The sequence below is a fragment of the Pseudopipra pipra genome, chromosome 2 (assembly GCF_036250125.1).
Source record: "Pseudopipra pipra isolate bDixPip1 chromosome 2, bDixPip1.hap1, whole genome shotgun sequence".
Taxonomy (NCBI): domain Eukaryota; kingdom Metazoa; phylum Chordata; class Aves; order Passeriformes; family Pipridae; genus Pseudopipra; species Pseudopipra pipra.
In genome coordinates this window covers 89369361-89390293 of record NC_087550.1, presented here as the reverse complement: position 1 = coordinate 89390293, position 20933 = coordinate 89369361, and the positions used below count along the sequence as shown (strand labels likewise).

At 40.1% G+C, this 20933-nt stretch overlaps 1 protein-coding gene across 1 annotated transcript in view; it reads right to left on the bottom strand.

Moving 5' to 3' along the window:
• Positions 1-20933, bottom strand: part of SLC9A4 (solute carrier family 9 member A4) — a 34051-nt gene that overhangs the window by 3945 nt on the left and 9173 nt on the right. The window contains exons 4-11 of the mRNA XM_064646353.1: positions 18304-18521; positions 13873-14075; positions 12648-12734; positions 11362-11432; positions 8953-9114; positions 4093-4189; positions 2172-2303; positions 1361-1448 (exon numbers count right to left, since the gene is read on the bottom strand). Coding sequence (XP_064502423.1) covers positions 1361-1448; positions 2172-2303; positions 4093-4189; positions 8953-9114; positions 11362-11432; positions 12648-12734; positions 13873-14075; positions 18304-18521 — 1058 coding nt within the window. The remainder of the gene's footprint in view (positions 1-1360; positions 1449-2171; positions 2304-4092; positions 4190-8952; positions 9115-11361; positions 11433-12647; positions 12735-13872; positions 14076-18303; positions 18522-20933) is intronic.

Here is a 20933-nt window from a genome sequence, read left to right as displayed (position 1 = left end):
TTCTTTATGTAGTTCTCAATTTTCCACAAATTTCACAAGTATACATAGTAGGTACCATGGTTAAAAAGCATTTTGAAACTCACAGCAGAAAACAAAAATGTGACAAAGGAGAAGACTCTAGTGCCATCAAATATCAAGTTTACCAGTGGCCTGTGATTAACAACTAGGAAGAAAAGAGTTTCATCTGAAACCAGGAGTTTGACTCTAGGGTGCATTGATTACACTGGGTGTGTCAGACCTGCTCCTACCAGCAGTATGGTTTGCCTACACAGATCTCTTTCGCTTTCATCTCTTTCACAGTAAAACAAAAAGGCAAGAAAAAAAAATTTGCACATGCAGAAGTTGTCCAAGTTTTTGATACAAACATGAAGATAAAAAATATGGTTTCAGTCACTATAGCTAATTTTGCCAGAAATTAAAAGGAATTTTTATAAGAACATCAATGCCTTTTAGGTTCACATAAATAATGTGTCCCTGTGTGTGAGGCAGGAGGAGACCAGGGGATCCAGGAATCTGCTACGGGGAAGACTGGCTGCCCAAGGCCAGCTACAGGAGGGTCCTACAGTGCACGGAGTGGAAGAGTCTGCATGTGTTTGTGTGTGTGCATGTATGTAGGTCTAAGTACCAGTAGCTGCTATGTGGCTGTCTCCCTAGGGGTTTACATGCCCAAGTGACACCAAATGGGCAGATGGAAGGTCCAGGGCCAGCTACTGAGCAGACCATCTATCTGAGGCCAGCTACTGGGGATTCAGATAGCATGTTTGTATTTATAAATTTTCACTAATAGTCTATCAGCCTGATCAGCCAGAGACAGGACCAAAATGTAGCCATTGGTGCTGTTTACTTGTGTGTGAGCACTGTGCCTGCTCTGTGCTGCTCTTTGTGTCTGGCCATGTGTACATGTGCACATAATTATGGAATGAGGAGGCCTGCTGGTAATATCTGCCCAGTCTTGATACTTGGAGGACCTGGGGGCATGTGTCAGCCTTGCCTGGACTGGGCTACAGGTCCAGCAACTCCTAACAATTTTGCATACAGTTGTGTCTGTGGGGCTGCAGAGAACAGATAGTTTGCATTCATGGGCTTACACAAATGCCAGGTGGAAGTGCAGGGATCTCAGGAATATTTGTGCAAGAGGGAAAAAGAGAAAACTAGGAGGTGCTGGAACAAGACAGAAACTGCTGCAGTAATGACCATAAAAACAAGATAGATAAAACAGAAAGGAGAGAAGTGTGTAGCTCATTTAAAGAGGCCGGGGACTTTCATGCGAGTATTAATTTAATACTGTTAAGTCCACTGAACAAATGCCCCAGTTTCTTTCACTACTGGAGCAGAATACAGAGTAAAGCAGTTCCATTACCTGTAAAAGTAACGTGCCTGGTTTTTCGTCTACTGGTCTGTGTGGGGCCCTGAGGCAAAGAGAGGTAGCGTACTTCCGTGGTGTTAACCTGTGTATGAGACAGAAGTGTGTTCAGTGCCCACGGTTGCCTCCACTTGGCATTTATTTGGTGGAATGGTAAAGATGGATAGTTATATGCAGCAACTTTACAGCCAGACTTTGAGAGGTATGAATAAGATCAGTGCTTGACTTGGATGGTTGAATTCAATGTCAGCTCCAGTCTAAGTGTCTGTCTGATATAATAGTCCTAGAGGGATTTTTTACAGTCAGCAGAGAGAAATATGTTCTTCTAAGATTCACCTTTCCTATTTCATGTGACAAATTTAAATAAAACTAATCTATCCAGCAAAAACTTATTTCTTTTCCTTAACTGTGATTATCTCAGGTATAAATGTCTATGCTGTCCAATGCCTACATTTGGTCAGAAAAATCTTTTATTGATCAAGAGTGCACTTGTCAGTGCAAGGTGTCAGGGGTTTGGCATCAGGCTTTCTTTGATTATACTCTGTTTTGCATATGCAAAACCAATGCAAGTTCTTTTACTACATGCAAACAGAGCAGCAAATCTCTGACCAATGTATAGAGGTAGGACATAAAAACATTGCTGTTCACATGCGAAGTGAACCCCTTTCTTCTTAGGTGCTGCATGAGCATACTGGGGAAAGTATCCATTTTGATTACAGCAAAAAGCATATAAAAATGTGTATCTCTTTCCATATTTACAGATAAGCACAGGCATTTTTACATAAATGAGAGTTTACACAATAGGTACCGGTCTACTCCAGGGCAAGCTGTTTCCCTTCCTGCAACTCTGCCTCAGGCTGTGCTGCCGGCGGATGAGGATTTCTTGCGCTTGTGTCTCATTTGTGTTGGTAGGTAGGTTGTGTCGGTTGTATGGTGGTGCCTGAAACAGAAAGTGCACTCAGCTGATTTTTGTTGCATTTGCAGTTGTTAATAATTCTGGTCAGTCACAGGGCCAAGGGTACATCTGCCTCAGCTCAGGCACCAACTGATCTCTTTGCTAACACACGGGAAAATGCAGTCTTGCACAAACCTCACTGCTGCACAGTAAGATGGGAGGAGGCATGAACACAACTATAAGTTTCACACCTCAACGGTTACATTTTGATGCCATTTTTTATAGACTCTTGCCTGCTTGAAGTGCAGGTGTATAAAAATATAGCCACCTGTTAAGAAGGCTGTTAACATCTCTGGGCTTGTCCTCCCTTTTTCATCCCTTCACACAAATTGGGAGCTACAAGTATGAGGCAGGTCCCAAAAGAGAGATAACAGGCTAACTCACCTCTGAGCTTTGGTACTAATATTACTGAGCCAGAAGCAAGTTGCAGATGTGCTCAGGAATGAAGAATACGTCTCCAGAATGAGATGCACAGCTGAGTTCCCTTTCCATACTTTGACAAACTACAAATTAATATTACCCTAAAACTGAGCAGCATTTAAGGCAAATTTTTTAATTCATCACATACATCTACTGAAATGTGGGAAACAATTATCTGCCTTAAAGAGAAAAATTCACTGAAGTTTATAAGCCCTCTTAGAAAGTAGAATCTAATCTCAGTCTCATTTACAAGGCTTCTTGTAAAGGTGGTCTGGTGAGCCAGAGCATTACCAGGCCTTCAGAGCGAAAAAGGAAGTATTAGAAGTGGCATTATTTTACTTCCAATCTTCCATTTCCAAAAGCACACAGTTCTCAATACCACATAGGAAGCAACTGGTTCAAATAATCATTACTGTAATTGATTTTGAAGAGAGAGTTCATTTCAGTAATCTGAGATAACCATATATGCCAATTGTTTCTGGTAAGATAAGAAATTAATATCATAAGGATAATTAGCCAGGGAAAAATCAAACAATGCTAGGAATGAATATCATATTAATAATGCCACATTTAAATGAGCAGGCCCTAGCATTTTCTAGTATATGCGTCTTAGATGGGTTAGCCTCACTTATTGGTGTCATTTCAAGGTTACTATAATATATCCTCTACCACTCATTGCTGTGGGTTACTTGTCTATTCAGGGCCCAAGACTGGGTTGATACTACACACGGGTCTGCATCAGGATTAGTACGAATTTCTGCAAAACAAATCCCTACTGAGGTATTATCACACCAGCTTTATGGAGGCAAAGAACATCGAATAAGTAAAACGAAACTACGGAGGACGTCGAATTTTTCTTTTTCCTGCCGTGGTGCGGGTGAGCTGCTGCTCTCTCTCAGGGCAGCGCAGGGTTTAGCGCCGCCGGTCCGGCCGCCTGCGCAGGGGAGCTTCGCTGCCGCTGCCTCCCACGGGCGAGGCAGCCCTCCCCGAGAGCCGGGAGCCCCGGCGGCCTCGTGGAGGCTGTTTCCCATCCGGATAGCTGTGCAGCGAGGGAAGCCTGACCTCTACAGCTCAGTCAGAGATTTTCCGGGCTTTTCGCGCTGCCATCAGGGTGAAAAGCTGATGGGAAAAAAATCAGCTTTCCTTTATTCCGCATAGATAGGGGGCCCAAACCCAGGCTTTTTCCCTCCATCCCTTCCCCGGGCAGGTGCCGGCTCGGAGCGCCTGCGGGCTCCCACCAGGTGCCCCTGGAGCCTGTGCTGGTGCTGCTGCCGCCGACGGTGCTGCGCTGCGGGGAGGGCAAACAGGGGCTTTGGGTCTGCAAACTGTGAGCAGCAGCCGGTGGCTCACCCACCCTTTGTCGCACGTGGTACAGATTGTGTGCCAGGACATCTCTCATGGACTCCACCTCTGCAGGGCACAGCCTGTGTGCACGGCGGTTCCTGCCACTCCTGTAAATAAAAGGGAAAATTAAATATGATGTTAGTGAACTGATTAAATACTAATCCCATGAAATAACACACAGTCTATTTTCAATGCTAGAACAGAAGGCTACAAAGAGCCTTTCAGTGATCAGCAACACCAGAAAATCATCTAAAGATGAATAACAAAAGGTCAGACTTTGCTCTTTCACAGATTTTATCCATATTAGTAGTCAGATTGGGCCCTAAACCTCATACTCCTGGCAGCAGAAACTCTTCTCTCTCTAACTCTCATAAGGAAGTTCTTATTCAATAATTAGATTGGGCCACAACCAGCTGTACACTCAGGAAGGCACTGCAAGTTTCCTCCTGTCTGAATAAAGACCTCAGTATGGTCTGGCAGCCTGGGTTTAACCATACTACTGGTTTTAACTCCTTTGATAAAGTGCAGAAAATCCCTAAGAACTAAAGGACATGCCAATTGTGGAGCCTGAAAGACCTGCCCTGTTGTGAGGAGAATGTATAGGGTTTCCTTTCTGATGACCCTGTTTCCCCATTTGAAATGAACTACCTAAAAGATAATCATCTTTGTATTTTTAAAAAAACTTCAACAAGAAGCCCACTGTCACTTGTAGCTGCCCAGTTTTTTTCACTAGCAAAACAATGGAGGAGGGCTGCTGTGAATTGTTAACTGGTTTTATTACAGTGGTCAGTCTCTGAGAGTTAGCATTCGGATGAATTCCCAAGAAAAGAAAGGGAAATAGATAGTGATCCTCCAGAATAAATCAGTCTGAGTTCATCTTGTTGTTTCTGGGGTTTTTTTTCCTTCATTCTGCTTTCCTGCCTCTTAAAAAAAAAAAAAAATCAAAACAAAAAAAGTGATTGCAAGTCTTTGTTTTCAGCTGTGGTGTCCTGTAAACTGCAATTAAAAAATTGATCATGATCAATGTACAGTATTGCCAAAGCTTTGTGTGCATTTATTTCATACTTCCTCTAAAATAAATTAAAAACTTTTAATGGCAAAGGAAGATAGATTCAAGCTAATCTGAGATTATGCTGCAAACATAGGAAAAAGATTGGAATCTGCAATTACAGGTACTTTAACAATATTACCACTGTTTTGTTCTATGATATATCATGAACATCTTGAAAACTTGTAGGACCAACATGAACTGCCTGAATTTTACATTTTACTACCACTTACCATCAAGTAGACAGTAAGCGCTGGTGTCTTGGCCCTGTCCAAAGTCCCTGGAATATAAGACCTAATTTCTCATATATTTCAAGGTGCTGGAATGTGTTTTCAACTGAATCTGACAATTTTTTTGTCAAATAAAAACTAAGAGAGAAATTGACAATAGGTGAAGGTATAGTATTAGAGCTGGGACATACCCGACCTCCTCCACAAGCCAGCACAGAAGTGGTCAGTTCTAAGTCTTTTAAAAGCTTATTATTTTGCTCTTAAAATGTTCTCTTGCTGAGGTAGCAAGAGAACAAACAGCATGAAGATAATCTGTATTGTTCTGCAGCACAAATAAAAAAATGTGTATTCTTTTCATAGAATTGGATATGAACCTACCCAACAGATAACAATGCACATATATAGTAATAAGGAACAGATTGCTTTTACAATGTACAATATACAATACATTTAAAAAGAACTTTTAAAAAAAACCCAAACAAGTTTGGTATGTTACCAAACCCATAAAGTAATCCTTACTGAAAGTATTTCTTTGTTCTTATGGAAACTTCCAACATGTTACAACAAAGCACAGCACAGGAGATATATTTGTGGAGAAAAAAACCTGAATTTACAATACGACATGAAAACTGACTGTCTCTCTGTAATGAGTACCCTGACAGTACTTCTTTCTTTAGATATGGAGATGTATAGTTGATATGATACATTATGCTTGATACATTGATACCTCCACAAATGGTTTAATATTATTTTTTTATCTTATATCAGAAATTTTGAACTTTGTAAGCTGCTCACCAATTTTTACTAGTCCTGTGAAGGAACTAACATTCAACAGGCACAGCTCTCTCACAACTGCACCACCACAAATGACAACAAAACACTTGGTTCTCATTTGTACTGTATTGATTCTACCAAAGTCAGCATTGCACCAATATAAAGCCAACAATAAGTAAGCTCAGCATCAAACCACCTTTCTCTCTAATGAGCATATGTCCTCCAAAAAACAGCCGTAAACCCACAGTTTTGATAATATCTGTATGACTCTGCTTTCGCCATTTCTCTCTTTATTTCTAAGGCTTATGTTCTCCAAAACGTCATAACCAAATGCTCTATTTTCATTCAAAATGGATTCTTTGTTGCACAATCCATAGGCAAATTTTTTTTCAGTATGCACTGAAGATACTTGCTGGACACCCCTTCCAACAGCAGGAATCACACCAGCATGAATGCAATTTTGCTAATTCACAGCAATGGAGATCTGCATTGATTCTTGTAATGCAATTCCCCTTGGGTACATAAAGGCTGCAAAACTGATCAGAAGTGCAAGTGAGAGTTTTCTCACTACTCTGGCACTGCTAATAATGTTTTACATGCCATACACTGGAATTTTATTTCAAACCTCATCTTGTTCATGGCCAGAGTTTGTATCCTCACAGAAGACAGGGATTTTAGGTACAAGCTGTCTCAACAATAACAATCAGACATTCTATAATACATTTAGAAACCTTTTACATAGGTTCACTTAGTTGCTCAGGAAAATGGTGACAAGAACTTCTGCACTGGCCCTGACCAAAGATCCAACAACTAGATCACTATACTGTCTCCTGTAATGCTCCTGACAGCAGACATCTATCAATTAACAGAGTTGGGAAAATATGTCTGTTCCTAGAACACTCACAGTCTGTGAGAATCAGAATATTTTTGAGCCACAGGCTATGGGGTTTTTTTAAGTTGACACTTCACTTTTAAAAAGGCTTTCTCAGTAGGAGCAGTTGTTCATCAGAGATGATGCACAGTAAAATTGAATTATATCCAGAGTAGAGCTGGCAAAAATTACTCCATCATACCAGCTGTTTATTATAGAACATTTTTCAATCTAAATTCTCTGCTCAGGAGAGAATTTCTGAACTACACTGGAGCAATTTGTTTTATTTTCTCTCTCCCTCAGGAAAAGAAGAGGGACATGGTTTGATTGCTATGGATTGTCTAATAATTTTGTACATTTTCTCTTGGCTCAGAAGAGTTAAGGGAATACAGCAGACAGAAAGGAGCCTGACAGGCATGAAGTCTTTTAATATCATCCATTCAGCGAACAATGATTTAGAGAGAAAAGGGCTGGGTGTTACACTGCATGCTGACATCAGTTTCAAGAAAGCAGAAAGATCTTGACATGATTAAGCCAGTTTCAAGAAAGATTTTAATTTAACATCCAGTTGGTATTTGGACTTTTGGGTATGGGTAGAGATGACCATTCACAAAGGAAAATATGTTGGACCCTGCCAGAGACTGCTGCAAAATGCAGAAAGGTTTAATGATGCAGCAGGCAAGAGCAGGCAGTAGCAGCAACAGTGGTCAGCAAGACTCCAGGAAAGAGTTTGTGAAGGCAAGTGCCTTCAATACCCATACTCTGGACAGCGTGTTGCAAAATGAGGAGAAATATATGCATGTCAATTATAGCATGCAGGAGTGAAGATTTGTGCAGACTTCTCTCCTAGAGGGTAGTTTCCTCGTTGATGGCTCTGGTCTGTCTGATGCCGAGTTGCATTACTGTTTCCTAGAATCATAGAGTGATTTGCATCTAGTTCCAACACCTCTGCAATGAGCAGGGACGTCTTCAACTTGATCAGGTCGCTCACAGCCCCATCACACCCAACCCTGAATGTTTCCAGGGATGGGGCATCTGCCACCTCTCCGGGCAACCTCTTCCAGTGTTTCACCACCCTCATCGTAAAAAAGTTCTTCCTTGTTTCTAGTCTAGTTCTCTTTTAGTTTAAAACCACTACTTCTAGTCCTATTGCTACAAAGCCTACTAAAAAAGCCTGTCCCCATCTTTCTTGTAAGCTCCCTTTAAGTGCTGACAGTTGTAATCCGGTCTCCCCAGAGCCTTCTCTTCCCCAGGCTGAATAACCCCAACTCTCTTATCATTTCTTCATAGGAGAGGTGCTTCAGCCCTCTGATCATCTTTGCTGGTCACACTCCTTTTGGTGCAGGACATGGTTGTTTTCCTGGGCTGCAAGTGCACATTGCCAGCTCATGTCCAGCATTTCATCCACAAGTACCCTCAAGTCCTTCTTGACAGGGCTGCTCTCAATGTTTAATTGGACAAATTTGTCACAGAAGTACCAAAATATGGCAAGGTGATTTGAGGGACTGCAAACTGGAGTAGCAAAAATTACAAATGCTACAAAGAAATCTGCTCTCAGCAAAAATTTGCTGGGATTTGCTCTGATTGGGATAATGAAGTCAGGGCCTGTGTGCTAAGCCATCCCATAGGTCTCTCAGCACCTAGCAGGGATGAGCAAAACCCACTGGCAGATTAGTGGCAAGTACAGACATCTTGATCCACTGCTGTGATTTAAAGCAGCTAGAGTGGCTTCTGCACCACTCATGATTCCTTTTCAGAACTTTGCATCATTGAAAAGAAACAGAGAAAATGTCCGTTTTGATTTTCACTCTCTGAACAAAGAGACAAAGTGCAAATATAATGAACACCAAATTACAACTACTCTTTTCATAACTGTCTTTTTTTCTTACATTTTGTCCCCCTCCTTCCTCTTCCTACTCTGCAAAGGGTCAGGAGGTTGATACTCACTGTAAAGAAGCAGTGGATGGTTCTGAAATTTTCATGCCACTCTCAGCCATCTCTATGGCCAGTTTTATCTCCATCTTTTTGTATAATGACAGAAGACTGGATTTGGGCTGGTGTTGCCGAATTAAAATTTTCTTCAGATACTTATTGTCAAACTTCTTAAATCTGCAAAAGAGATACCAAAATCAAAGTGTAAAAAAGGGAATGTGGTTTTTTTCTGTAGTACAAGCTGATCTTCATTCAAATGCACATACATGTAATTTGGTGGTGCAAACTGAATCCAAATTAGAGGCACCTGTGGAGGCTCCTGGACGCCTAGTGAGCAGAGACCTTTAGGGGGATATTTGGCATAGTCTGCTGGTCCACAGAGATTTCAGAGCCCACGAGACAAAAGAAAGAAACAAGCTGTAATCAGAGCAAAAAAGAGGGCTGTGTGTGTTTGAATATAATGCCACCACATTTGTCAGAAAAGAATATGGCCAGTCTCCACGCTTTTGTACTAATGTTGTATTATAGTAGGGCATAACAGCAGCAGCTGCTCTTACAGTAATCCTGCTCTATTCAGCCAGCCACCAATGAGGCTCTAAATGGCCCAGTAGTTACAGTAGTTTGAGCCCATTATGTTGCTGATAATTTTGAATCCTGACAATTAGAGCAGAGAAAATACATTTCTTTGTATTCTGAATAACAGAGAAATTGAATGGACCCCAAAATACTATGTGCTTGCAGATTGTAAAATATCACTAATGTGTGGCATCATTTGAATGTGAATGTGTGCGTGTGCCTTGGAACAGGTATGTGCTTTCAGGCAGCATTTAGCAGAACAACAGTGAATCTTTAGCAGAACAACTGTTCTGTTTCTTTCAAAGGAATAGTTTATCACAGCGAGGTAATGTGCTCCACAATGCTAAGAAAAGCAATACAGAAATCGTATCTTTTTTTCTTAACAAAGGCTATTTTTTATTCCTAAATAGCAGAGGTAGGTACACAAACGTTTCCACTGGGATTAGATTTCTTTATGTTTTTCTGTGTAACAGAAAGCCTCCTGGATTGTCATCGCTGAAGTAATTAATTCTGATATACATCTTTAAAGCTGCATAGAAAAGTTTAGGGAATACCTCTAATACAGTCTTCTTACATTAAGTGTCTTCAGACACAGTGTGTTTTTTGAATCTGTCCCTAAACCAAAACACTACATTTATGGCTAGTATGGGCAAAACTCTCTTTTCAGAGCTATCAGGTAGACGTGAGACAATGGGATAGCATTTACTCAAACATATGTGTCAATGCAGCTACTTCAGTGAAATTACTGCTCCAACAGGGAATTGTTCAGATTATTGTCTATACAGACAGTGGTGTGGTTCCAGCAGATGGGTGTCCTAAAGCTATCTCTGTGTTGTCAGAGCCAAGAAGACATTTTAGCTTCCGGGTATGCCCTAGTACATTACATCATTACTCTCCACTAGGACAAGAACTGGATTCATAATAGCCATCTTCTTCCCACTCTTAATTCCTGGTTTCCATAGGGAGAAACCCAGTCATGAAAGGAGTTGCCACATGTCCCAGCAGACACCCCAGCTGGATTACTGGAGTCCAATGCTGAAAGGTCAGACAGGATCAGAGCACAGAAACCTAAGCATAGCTAAAATAACTAGGGGTAATTTTTAGCCCACAGAATCATAATAAGATTTTGGGGGGAAAGAAAGATTAGCCTTTCCCCTACTTCTCTTCACATGCTTTGGTGGTGGTCAACATGTTTACAGAGCTCTCTTAGGGAAAAGGTAAAGGCCACAGCATATCCATCGCTTTTGGGCAGTGCTTGGAATAGTCCCAAAGCTCCACAAAACCACCTCATCCTGATTATAGAACTGACAATGTAGATCCTGCATTTCTGAGTGAAGACTAGCTTGAGAGCATCTGCTTATGCTACTGAACATTCCCTTCAGATCTCTTATTTTAAATATTACTGAATTGATCACCTGTAAGGACAGGTGACCAATTATTACTGAATCTGTACTCACTAAGAGGGGATCATATTTGCTATGGAGGCTTACAGCAGAAGTCAGTGAAACTACACCTTATGTAGCTTATGTTCTAAATCCAGACCTAAAGGAGCATTGCCAGGGATCTTAGATTTATACCAAAGCTATGTGCACAGGCTGATGTTTGTAGCACGAGTTCCCGTGCTTTGCTTTTCTTTTGGAAGCTTAATTTTCTGCTTCTTTGTGCAGAACCAAATTAGCAGGCAATATATGAGCACTGCCCTCCCAAAAGGCAAGGGTTACTCTGGAGTTCAGTTTTTAAAAGGAGATATTGCACATGTCCCCAGTATTTTGATTTCCATTTACCTATTGTATTTTATATGGTAGATAGGTTATTTTATTATATTAGGCCGCAATAAGAGATACTTACTTATCTCTCAGCTGATAATGACTCCAATGTCCACATATGTCTTCAATACCAGCCTTCAAGTGATCCATCAACTAGAGAAAAAAACATGGAAAAATTTTAAGTGGCCACCAACACACACTTGATGACAGAATTTTGAGGGCTTTTTATTTTTTTTTATTGGAGCATGTGAGTTAATTCTGAAAGCAACTACGTTTCTCTAAAAATCAAGGCAAAGATCCCACTGTGTCAGCTCCTATGCTTGGCTGCAGTGGCAATATTTTGACAGAGGCAACAAATCTCCTGGTCCTTTTTGCCTACTGAGCCCAAAAACTAAATTCTTGGTTCTGTCAACCAAACTTCCCTTCTGCATGTGTGACCTCTCTGAGAGGGACACAGCACCAGGTACCTAACACCTTTGCCTTGACTGACAAGTTCTCTGAGGATTTTTGAGATTGTTATGAGGCTGGTAAGTTTATCACTGCTAACTACAATGTTTTTCAGTCATTTTTTTGTGTATTACTAGAGACAGACAGAAAAAGGCCGGTTCTTACAGGCGTATTGTCATAAGTGGTGCTTTAAATGTAAATTCTTTTCAAGGTTAAATGTAAAGGTTGAAATACTAAGAATTAAATTCAAATTCAAATCAGTTGATATGCTCTAATTTTGCTAATGTCTCTGCATATGCTTCATTTTAAGTCAGTGTTTCCATTAATTTCAAATTTATTCCCTAATGGGAAAATGAAAGAATGTGCATACTTTTTCTATAACATTGTTAAGTCAGTTTGAGCAGCTTTCTGTTATTTTATATAATGGTAATTCGAGAACTAAAGTAAATGTTTGTGAGGGGAAAGATCATGACTTGGAATAACTTGAAATTAAATTTGAAGTCCAATGGTTCAACTCATTTTAGTTCAATAAAACTTGATTAAAGACTTTGGAGGTGTCAGTCTGTCTAGAAACAGTCAAAAGATGGTAACAAATGTATCTGACAAATCTATATCGGAAGGATTGTGAGTTCATTCTGTAAACTTTACCTTTCTGCTTCTGTCCTTCCACGGTCACAAGTACTAAGAAGTAAGGACTTGCTACACCGTGACATTTGTGACCTGATCTTATAATATGTATGATAGTCACTATGAGTATAAAGGAGATATCATATTTTAGAAAATTATGCCTAGAGTTTCCTCCATGTATCTTAAAAACATTGAGTGTCCAAATCCAGTGAATGCCAGCGCTTCCAGGTGCCTCCCTCTATCCACCCTTTCTCTTCTTTTTTGGGATACCAGCTACTGATACAAAAAACTTACTCGCACATGTATTTCTTCATTGATAGATTCCTTTTTGTTTGTCTTTTTGACATCCAGATATCTGACCAATGGTCCAATTGTGATTCCCTGCATTTGGAATAGTGAGTTGAATTATTAGTTATCTTTCAGAAAAAAAGGGAAAGAAAGCAAAATGGTTTAATTTTAATAAATTAGGAAAGCTGTGTCTTAGACACACAAATGAAATATTATTTGCATGGAGAGCTATAAAAGAGAATTAAAATCAAAAACTTTAAAAAAGATTGTACACCAGGGTTTTCTTTAAGCAAGATTATATTTGTTGGCATATTCTAACTATGCAAAGTAACTGACTCATTGCCAATTTTTTTTAAAACAGGACTCATTTGAAAGAAAACATTATCTTTGTGAGGTCTTGCAATCTTGAAGCTGTTTATTTTAACATTTTTAGAATTAATATCTTTGGGGGGGTTCACTTAGAAACAGTTTTCAGTTGTTCCCAATTCTTTACTGTACTGATACAGAATAGCATTTTAAAAGGGGAAATAAATAGAAACAAAATGTGGAGGTTTTTCCTGAAACATTCTGCTGAAGTCTAAGTGCTTTACCTATAACCAGTGCATAGTGCCCCATTGGCACCCTATAGTATCTGAGATCTCAGTGTGGGAAAATATAGAGCATGGGATGCAAGACCTCTGGAAAATTCAGTTCTTCCAGGTACAGCAGTGTAAGCTAGGTGGAATAACCCAAATATCTAAAGTAGACACTTACACTTGCAAATATTAATTATTCACTTTATTTTTCTTTAGTATTCTTTTTAAAAGGATTTCAAAATGTTCTTATTTGGTCTCCAAGATGGATGAAGATAAAAGTATAAAATCCAAAATCCGTCTTAGAAGAGACATACTGTTTCCTGGTCAGTTTGGGATACATGACTAGTAAAGAATGATTTGGTGTAAAGTTAAAATACTTCTTAAATTGGAAGCATCAGGAAATGCATATGGAGTGAACATAACTTCGGACACAGAGTGCCCTTTCCCTTGAATATTTTAGAAGACATGTTTTCTCAGTACAGGATTTCTGTAATACCTAAAGTTTCCTGAAAGGGTAATTACACATTGGAGTGCTAAATCTGGCCATAAAATGCAATAGCTTGTCCTAGTCCAGAAGTAAATTCAATGCAGTTTTCACTATGAAGCTTTCAGACACCTCTATTACATGAAAGCAATCCATTAAGAAATATACTTACTTGGATGAACATAGTGAAATATATAACGACAAGAGTAGCAGTGATGAACAGGTTTTTTCTGGGGAAGAGATGCACTGGAAGCAAGACTGCGAGAGAGAAGCTGCTGGCTCCTCGAAGGCCACTGTAGGAAATAATGAGCTGGTCTTTGACAGTAAAGGGATATGTTCGGAACTTGTTACTGATGTAGAAGAGAGCAAATACACCTAGGAAGGGAAAAAACCCACAACTATTGTTATTAATCAAGGGGCAAATGAAAATATTAAAGGCAAAATGTCTTGGCTCAGGGAACTGTTGACAGCCCATTTTTTTCAGTTTTGGTTTTTTGTAGCTTCTCTTTGACCAACTGCTGAATCTGGTTCATGTGAAATAACCTCATATAAAAGATGGTGGTTCATAACTGCTTCAGGATTTAAATCCATTTACACAGTTTAGTAGTGAGATTATGGTAAAAGATTTACTTTCTATATTTATGTCTCATAGTTTTCTCCAAAGTTTTCTGGAGACAAGAAAAATGACTGGATGAGAGTTTCTCCTGTGCCTACCCTTCCAATGTTTCCTGCTTTCTGCACAGTGTCTGTACAAAGTGTTTGAACAGTGCTTTACCAATAAGTCCTGTGGATAGGTTCACTAAAAGGCAAAGAGTAATAGCATTTTAATTTTCAGTCCTCTGTCTTATTGTGTCTCTACTTCTCTGTTTAATAAAAATTAAAAACAGTAAGACAGTGTAAGGATTGCAACTTTTCTTTATAGAGTACTTCCAGCAATCTGCTTGATTTACTCTTAATCTTCATTGTCTTCCATAAGAAACATGTATCCTATGTTTTGTGTGGAAACTGGTAAATTACTGACATAAAAGCTGACAAATGCTGGTGATTGCTGGTGTTATTTTACACAGCTGTCATTGATAAACTCAGATTATTAGCAGTAAAGACAATAGCAGTATACTGTTATGTAGGTTGCTGGATACCACTTTATGCAAGACCTTTTTTGGCTATTTATAACTGTGCTAGAAATCAGGTACTAAGACTGAAACTGCATATGTGAGGTATCACCCTCAGGTGATACCTTTATTCAAGCTTCAGAAAAAAATGTGTAATCATTTTAACACACAGGCTTAGCAGAAAATATTTTGGCCTTCTGGAAAGCTCTAGCACTCCCCTTGGTGTCTGAGAGAAGGATGGACATGTGGCAGGAAAATACCTTTTATATCAAGAGAGCACTGTTTCTGTCTTGATTGGAATGATATTTCAAAATTGACTCCAAAAGCAAGCCTTGAAAAACTTAGAGGCCATGCTTGGTCCAGAAATAGCAAGAAAATATGTAATTACTTAATTACTTTGTTTTTGCTGTCAACCCACAAGAATCATATCACCTCTACTGTTGAGTATTTGTGTCTTCCCTATATATAATAGAGTTGTTCAGAGGCACATACTTGAACCTTCACAGGTTTCCTCTTCTCTCTTTTTCCTCTGTTAAATGTCTTTCTCCGGGGCTCCCAGACAAAAATCAAAGTCTTGAAGTGTGTATGGGCTTTGAAGTTCAAACCATCATCTTCTTCCTGCTCTGACATTCTTTTTGACTGAGGGATAAACCACCCAACAGATTTAAGAAATAGGACCTTAATCTCAGATGTTTGACATATCTGGTCCCAGATGTTTGAATCAGAGTTCTGTAGGCTGGAAAGGACCTTTGGAGTTCAATTAGTCCAAGTCCCTACTCAAAGCAGAGCTAATCAGATCAGGGTGCTCAAAGTTCCTTGAATGCCTTTAGGAATGGAGGGCTGGTCCAGTGTTATACTAATGGATTACCCTCATGTTAAGATGTGGGTTCCTACTGTCTAATCAGAATTTCCTATGTTACAGGTCGTGATTGTTCCCTGTGCCCTATTGCTGTACACCTCTGAGAAGTGTCTGGATCCATCTTACTCTCTGTCTCCTCTGATCAGGTACTTGTAGAAAGTAGTAAGTTTTCTTTTGTGCCAGATCTTCTCCAGACTGCATAGACTCAGAACTCTCTGACATTCCTTGTATGTCCAGTGCTCCAGCCTCTGACCAGGTTGGTGGCCTCAACAGCACTTGATCCAGAACTGTCATATTCTTGTACAGTGGGTAGCCTGGAACTGGAAAGCACTCTGAAAGCAGCACACATTTTCACCAGTTCTGAAGAGAGGATAAGAAACATTTTGCTGGGCCTGCCTACTACACTTGCTAATGCAGACCAGGACACGTCTGAACTTCTTTGTCAAGGACATAATTCTGGCTTGTGTTCAACTTATTGACTACTAGACCAGGCCCTTTTCTGCAGAGCTGCTCATTAGATTCCAAGCCTGTACTAGTGTACGGAGTTATTCCAACCCACATGACAGTCCTTGCATGTGCTCCTCTTGAACTTCATAAGCCTTCTGCCTATTTCTCCAGTTCGTCCAGGTAACTTTGAATGGAAGCCATCCAAAATATTGACTACTCCCTGCAGTTTTCTATCAGCCACAAAATCACTTGGTGTGCACTCTGTTCCTTCATCCAGGTCATTAAGGAAGATTTAAAAAACTGATCTCATCTCCCCAGGGGATGCCATTAGCCACCAGCTTCGACCGTAAAGGGAATATAGATGGGGCAAATGGCTGAAGGAGGTGGTGGCAGGTGATCAATATAGATTTCTGCCCCACTGGATGCTCCAGAGGGTACTCCTTTGATTAGAAATGAACGATGGGGGAATCAACCTACTAACTTAGCCAAGGTAGCCTAATTTCAGTGCTCAGAATATCTCCTCCAAGGCTTCTTGATAGAATATTTGGATTTCTCATTTTCTTTAAAATTATAAACTACCCTGAAAAAAAGCTACTGAAATTCAAAAAGAATGCTCTTAAGATGGAAAATTCAGGTACTCAGAAGTTAAAAAATGTCAGAAATAAGGTTGCCTACATAATTGTATTTTTGACCCTGTTATGTGTACTACTTCCAAAATATCATTAATTTCAAAAACATTGTTCACTCATATTTTTAGCTAGTGGCAAATAACAGTGGCTCAGTAGAATGTGTTCCATAATTCATCACGTCTCCAGGAGTAAATGTGTTTACTTTTAAGTTGTAACTTAAACTGATGCAGCCAATTAGCTTAGGTCAGTCGGTTAGAGCATGGTGCTAATAGTACCAAGGTTGTGGGTTCGATGCCTGTATGGGCCATTCTTGTAAGAGTTGGACTCGATGATCCTCATGGGTCTCTTCTAATTCAGAATATTCTGTGAAATTCTATGAGAATAGAGTATTAAGGCTCCAAAAAAGGAAGTCATAATCTCGTGGGCTACCAATCAAAAAGAGACCTCTATGTGGCACGGGCAGGGACTGTACCCTCTCACATCTCTATCATAGAAACTGTAGGATCCTGGAGAAGTAGAAGGTGAATAAAGCTCAGAAAATGGCAATGCTTGAATTAGCATCTCCTGCAGGATCCATTGAAGACACCAGTAGATGGTTGGTCTGATCCAGTAGGTCATTCCTTCTTTCCTCATGTCCTCTAGAAAGCTTGGCAGAACAGTACTAGTAGATGAGGGAGAAGATGGCAATGTGTTGCCTCTCTGCTTCCACAATTGTAGAAAACTCGCTAACAGGCACAAGAGCAGCTCTTGGTAGAGGCATACCAGGATTGCTACCACCTCTGGAACACCAACCACCAGCTGTCTTATTGCTGCTTCTTTTTCAACATAACTTTCAACCCATCCTGGACATTAGGAGGAGAAGAGCGCCTGTGTCCCACAAGTCATGTGAAATTATCTATAAACTGTCCTGCTCATGCTGCAGGAACCCCAGTCTCACAGATCAGGGACTAGGAGACCTTTGCAGGAGTGGGAGATGCCATGTGTGAAAATGCAGTATTTTCATACAAGCACTATTTTCTAGTAGTTTAAAACTTCAGAGTTGACTTGTGAGGAGCAGTAGCATAGTTGGTTGACCTACATATAGTATAAGTCCCTGTTCAGTTATCTATCAGTGCTAATTTTCACCTTCCCTCTTTTTATATGTCTCCAGCACTCCTGGCCCAGGACCTGTAGTAGGACCTATAGCACTAGAAGTGTGATGATATACATTATCTAATTAGTTAATGCAAGTTTGTGATGAAATCATTATGAGGCCCACTTACCAAAGGCACATAGTTAACTAAGATACAAGAATCTCTATAAGCATAATCCTGATAATATTTTATTTTGCTTAAAATATTCCATTCTCACCTAAACATGAAGTCTGTGCTTGGAGACTGACATTCATGTTTGTTTGAGGCTTTTTTCTATTTTTTCTCCATGTGTAGATTTGTGAAACATGCTTGTCAGTAAGATAAACCAGTTGTGACAGTCTACACAGACTTTTCTAACATACCTTTGCACGCAAGGGTTTCTCTCTGAGGTGTGGAGAAGGTTTTCTGCAAAAGCTGACTTACTCAGTGTCCGCCAAATGAGGCAGAAGAGCAGAGTGAAGCAAATGAAGGCCCAGTTCCACTCGTGGTTTTTCCCCACTGTAGAAACTCCCATGAACACAAAAATCAGGGTCTCACTGATGCTGCTTAGCATCTTCATGAAATATTTTATTGTGGTATAAGAATTCTGGGACACATTCTCCTCCACATATTTTTTCATTGTCACTGCACACGCTGTCATTCTGTATAAAAAAAAAAAACCATCAGAAATCAGCCTGTTTTTATTTTCAGTTAAGAACAACCTCAACCATCATTACCTGCACTCTCTATCACCAGATTCTGACCTTCCTAATATCAAGAAGAATTTTATTTCTTCAGTTACATTAGCTATTTCGTTAGATAGAAAAGCATCTTCATTCAGCTTTACAAATCTTTTCTACATACAGGATAAAGGAAGCAAACCAGTCAGCCTTCCTAATGAGGAAGTGAGGGTATCACGTTCCAGTTCAAAGTCCATTTTATCCTGAATGCCTAACACAGAGTCACCAAGCACCAAATATTTGTCTCAAACAAAGGGCGGGTTGGTTTTGTACCAGTTAGAGGGACATAACTTGCCTCTTAGTGATCTTCCCCTTTGAGGTGGGAGAACACGGTGGTAGTGCCATGCCAAGGCCAAAGCTCCCAGTGGCTCCCAGACAACTGACTGGTAGATCAGCAGTGCCAGACCAAGCTTCAGGACTCTCCACCCACAGTAACCCATTGTTGTACAGCAGGTGGAAATTCAGTTGTCCTACAGAAGTGTCCTTCCCCTTTTAGTTACCTAGGCTGTGAGGAAGGTGCCTAAGAAAGCAAAGGGATGTTTTCCACTTCTTCACTGTTAATGAAGACTAGAGCTTGCTTCAGAAGTATCAGCAGCCACCCAGCACAGACAATGGTGAAATTCACATGGAGCAGCAGTCTTTGAGCAGTCCTACTGAAGGGGATTCCCTCTTTTCCCCTACCTTTTGCATAGTCATAGGTAATAAATAGATTGAGTGCAATGCTAGTAACATATTCCATCACCTATCTAGTTTCTACTGATATGATTTTATTCTTTGGGGGCTTCTTGTGATTATATTTTTTCAAACTTCTGAATTCAGAGAATGCTGACTGCTCATTAAATAACCTTCCTCTAGTTTCCGCTCATTTAATTTCCACTGAAGAAATCTCAAGGGTATCATGGTGGAGCTGAGTCATTTAGCATGTCCAAGGACACTCCAAGACAAGGCCATTAGGCATTAATGATTAATACTGTTGACTTTCAGTTACACATGCATAATAGACTTTCACGATCCAAGTGAAAGATGAATGAATCCTCAATAATTCACAAGAGTGACAATAAGTTCCCATCTCTAAAACAAGCAATAATTTCCTTAATGAAGCAGTAAGAATAATAAATCCCAATTATATTAACATTCTTATATTACTAATAATTTCAGAACTCTAATAAAAATAAGAATTAAAAAAAATAAAGAGCTATGTAGTCTAGTGCAATGGGTAGGCAGGCAAGCAGTATTTTGGGCAGTGCAGGTAGGAAAGGGTACATAAGGTATTAGCACCACCTGCATAGCATAGGAGGTCTCACCCTGCTCAACTAAAGTTGCCAGTCACCTCAATCTGGGCAAATATGTTGGATATACAAAACATAGTACAAGACTCATCTGTCTTGTCTAATTTCTCAGGATAACCTATATCCTGTATAACTACTTATTTAGTATGTTTAAATATTCAAATATTGCTTCCCAGGGTCATCCTGCAAAGGTAGTTTTTTACAAAGCCAGTTCTGCTCTGAAGCTGAACAAACTGGCGTCGTTCAGCCTGGAGAAGAGAAGGCTCCAGGGAGACCTCATTTCAACTTTTTGATACTTAAAGGAGGCCTATAAGAAAGATGGGGACAAACTTTTTAGTAGCACCTATTGCCATAGGACAAGGGGTAATGGTTTTAAACTGAAAGATTTAGGTAGATTTAGACTAGATATAAGGAGAACTTTTTTACTATGAGAGTGGTGAAACACTAGAACAGTTTGCCCAGAATAGTGGCAGATGTCCCAACACTGGAAACATTCAAGGTCAGTTTGGATGGGGATCTCAGCAACCTGATCTAGCTGAAGATGTCCCTGCTCATTGCAGGGGGTTGGACTAGATGACCTTTTAAAGGTCCTTTCCAACCAAAACCTGTTGTTCTATGAAATCACTGTTTCACAAGTGGTGGTGAGTAAATGCACCTGTCTGGACATCAGCAACTATATGCCTGCATTTGTTATGTTTAAACTGGTTTGTCCTCAATAAAGGGATGTCCTTTCTAGAACAGCAGATCCTCCAAAACCCATTATGAAAGCTCAGAGCCAGCACAGGCCATGCAAGGCTGCTGCTATCCACCAGTTGGGCACTGAGCCTACAGCAGCTAGCAGCACCAGCTGGAGCATGTAGCACCATGAGGTTCCCATTTCTATATCCTCTACCCTGCCCACAGCCTGTTTGGTGTGGTATCCTTGAAAGTCACCTGCCATCAGTTTTCTCCTAAAGTCTCTTACTTCCACCCTTATTCCTTCCTTTCTCTTCTGACTCCCTTCCTGCCTCCACCATTTTTCCTTTCCACAATACTCACTCTCTCT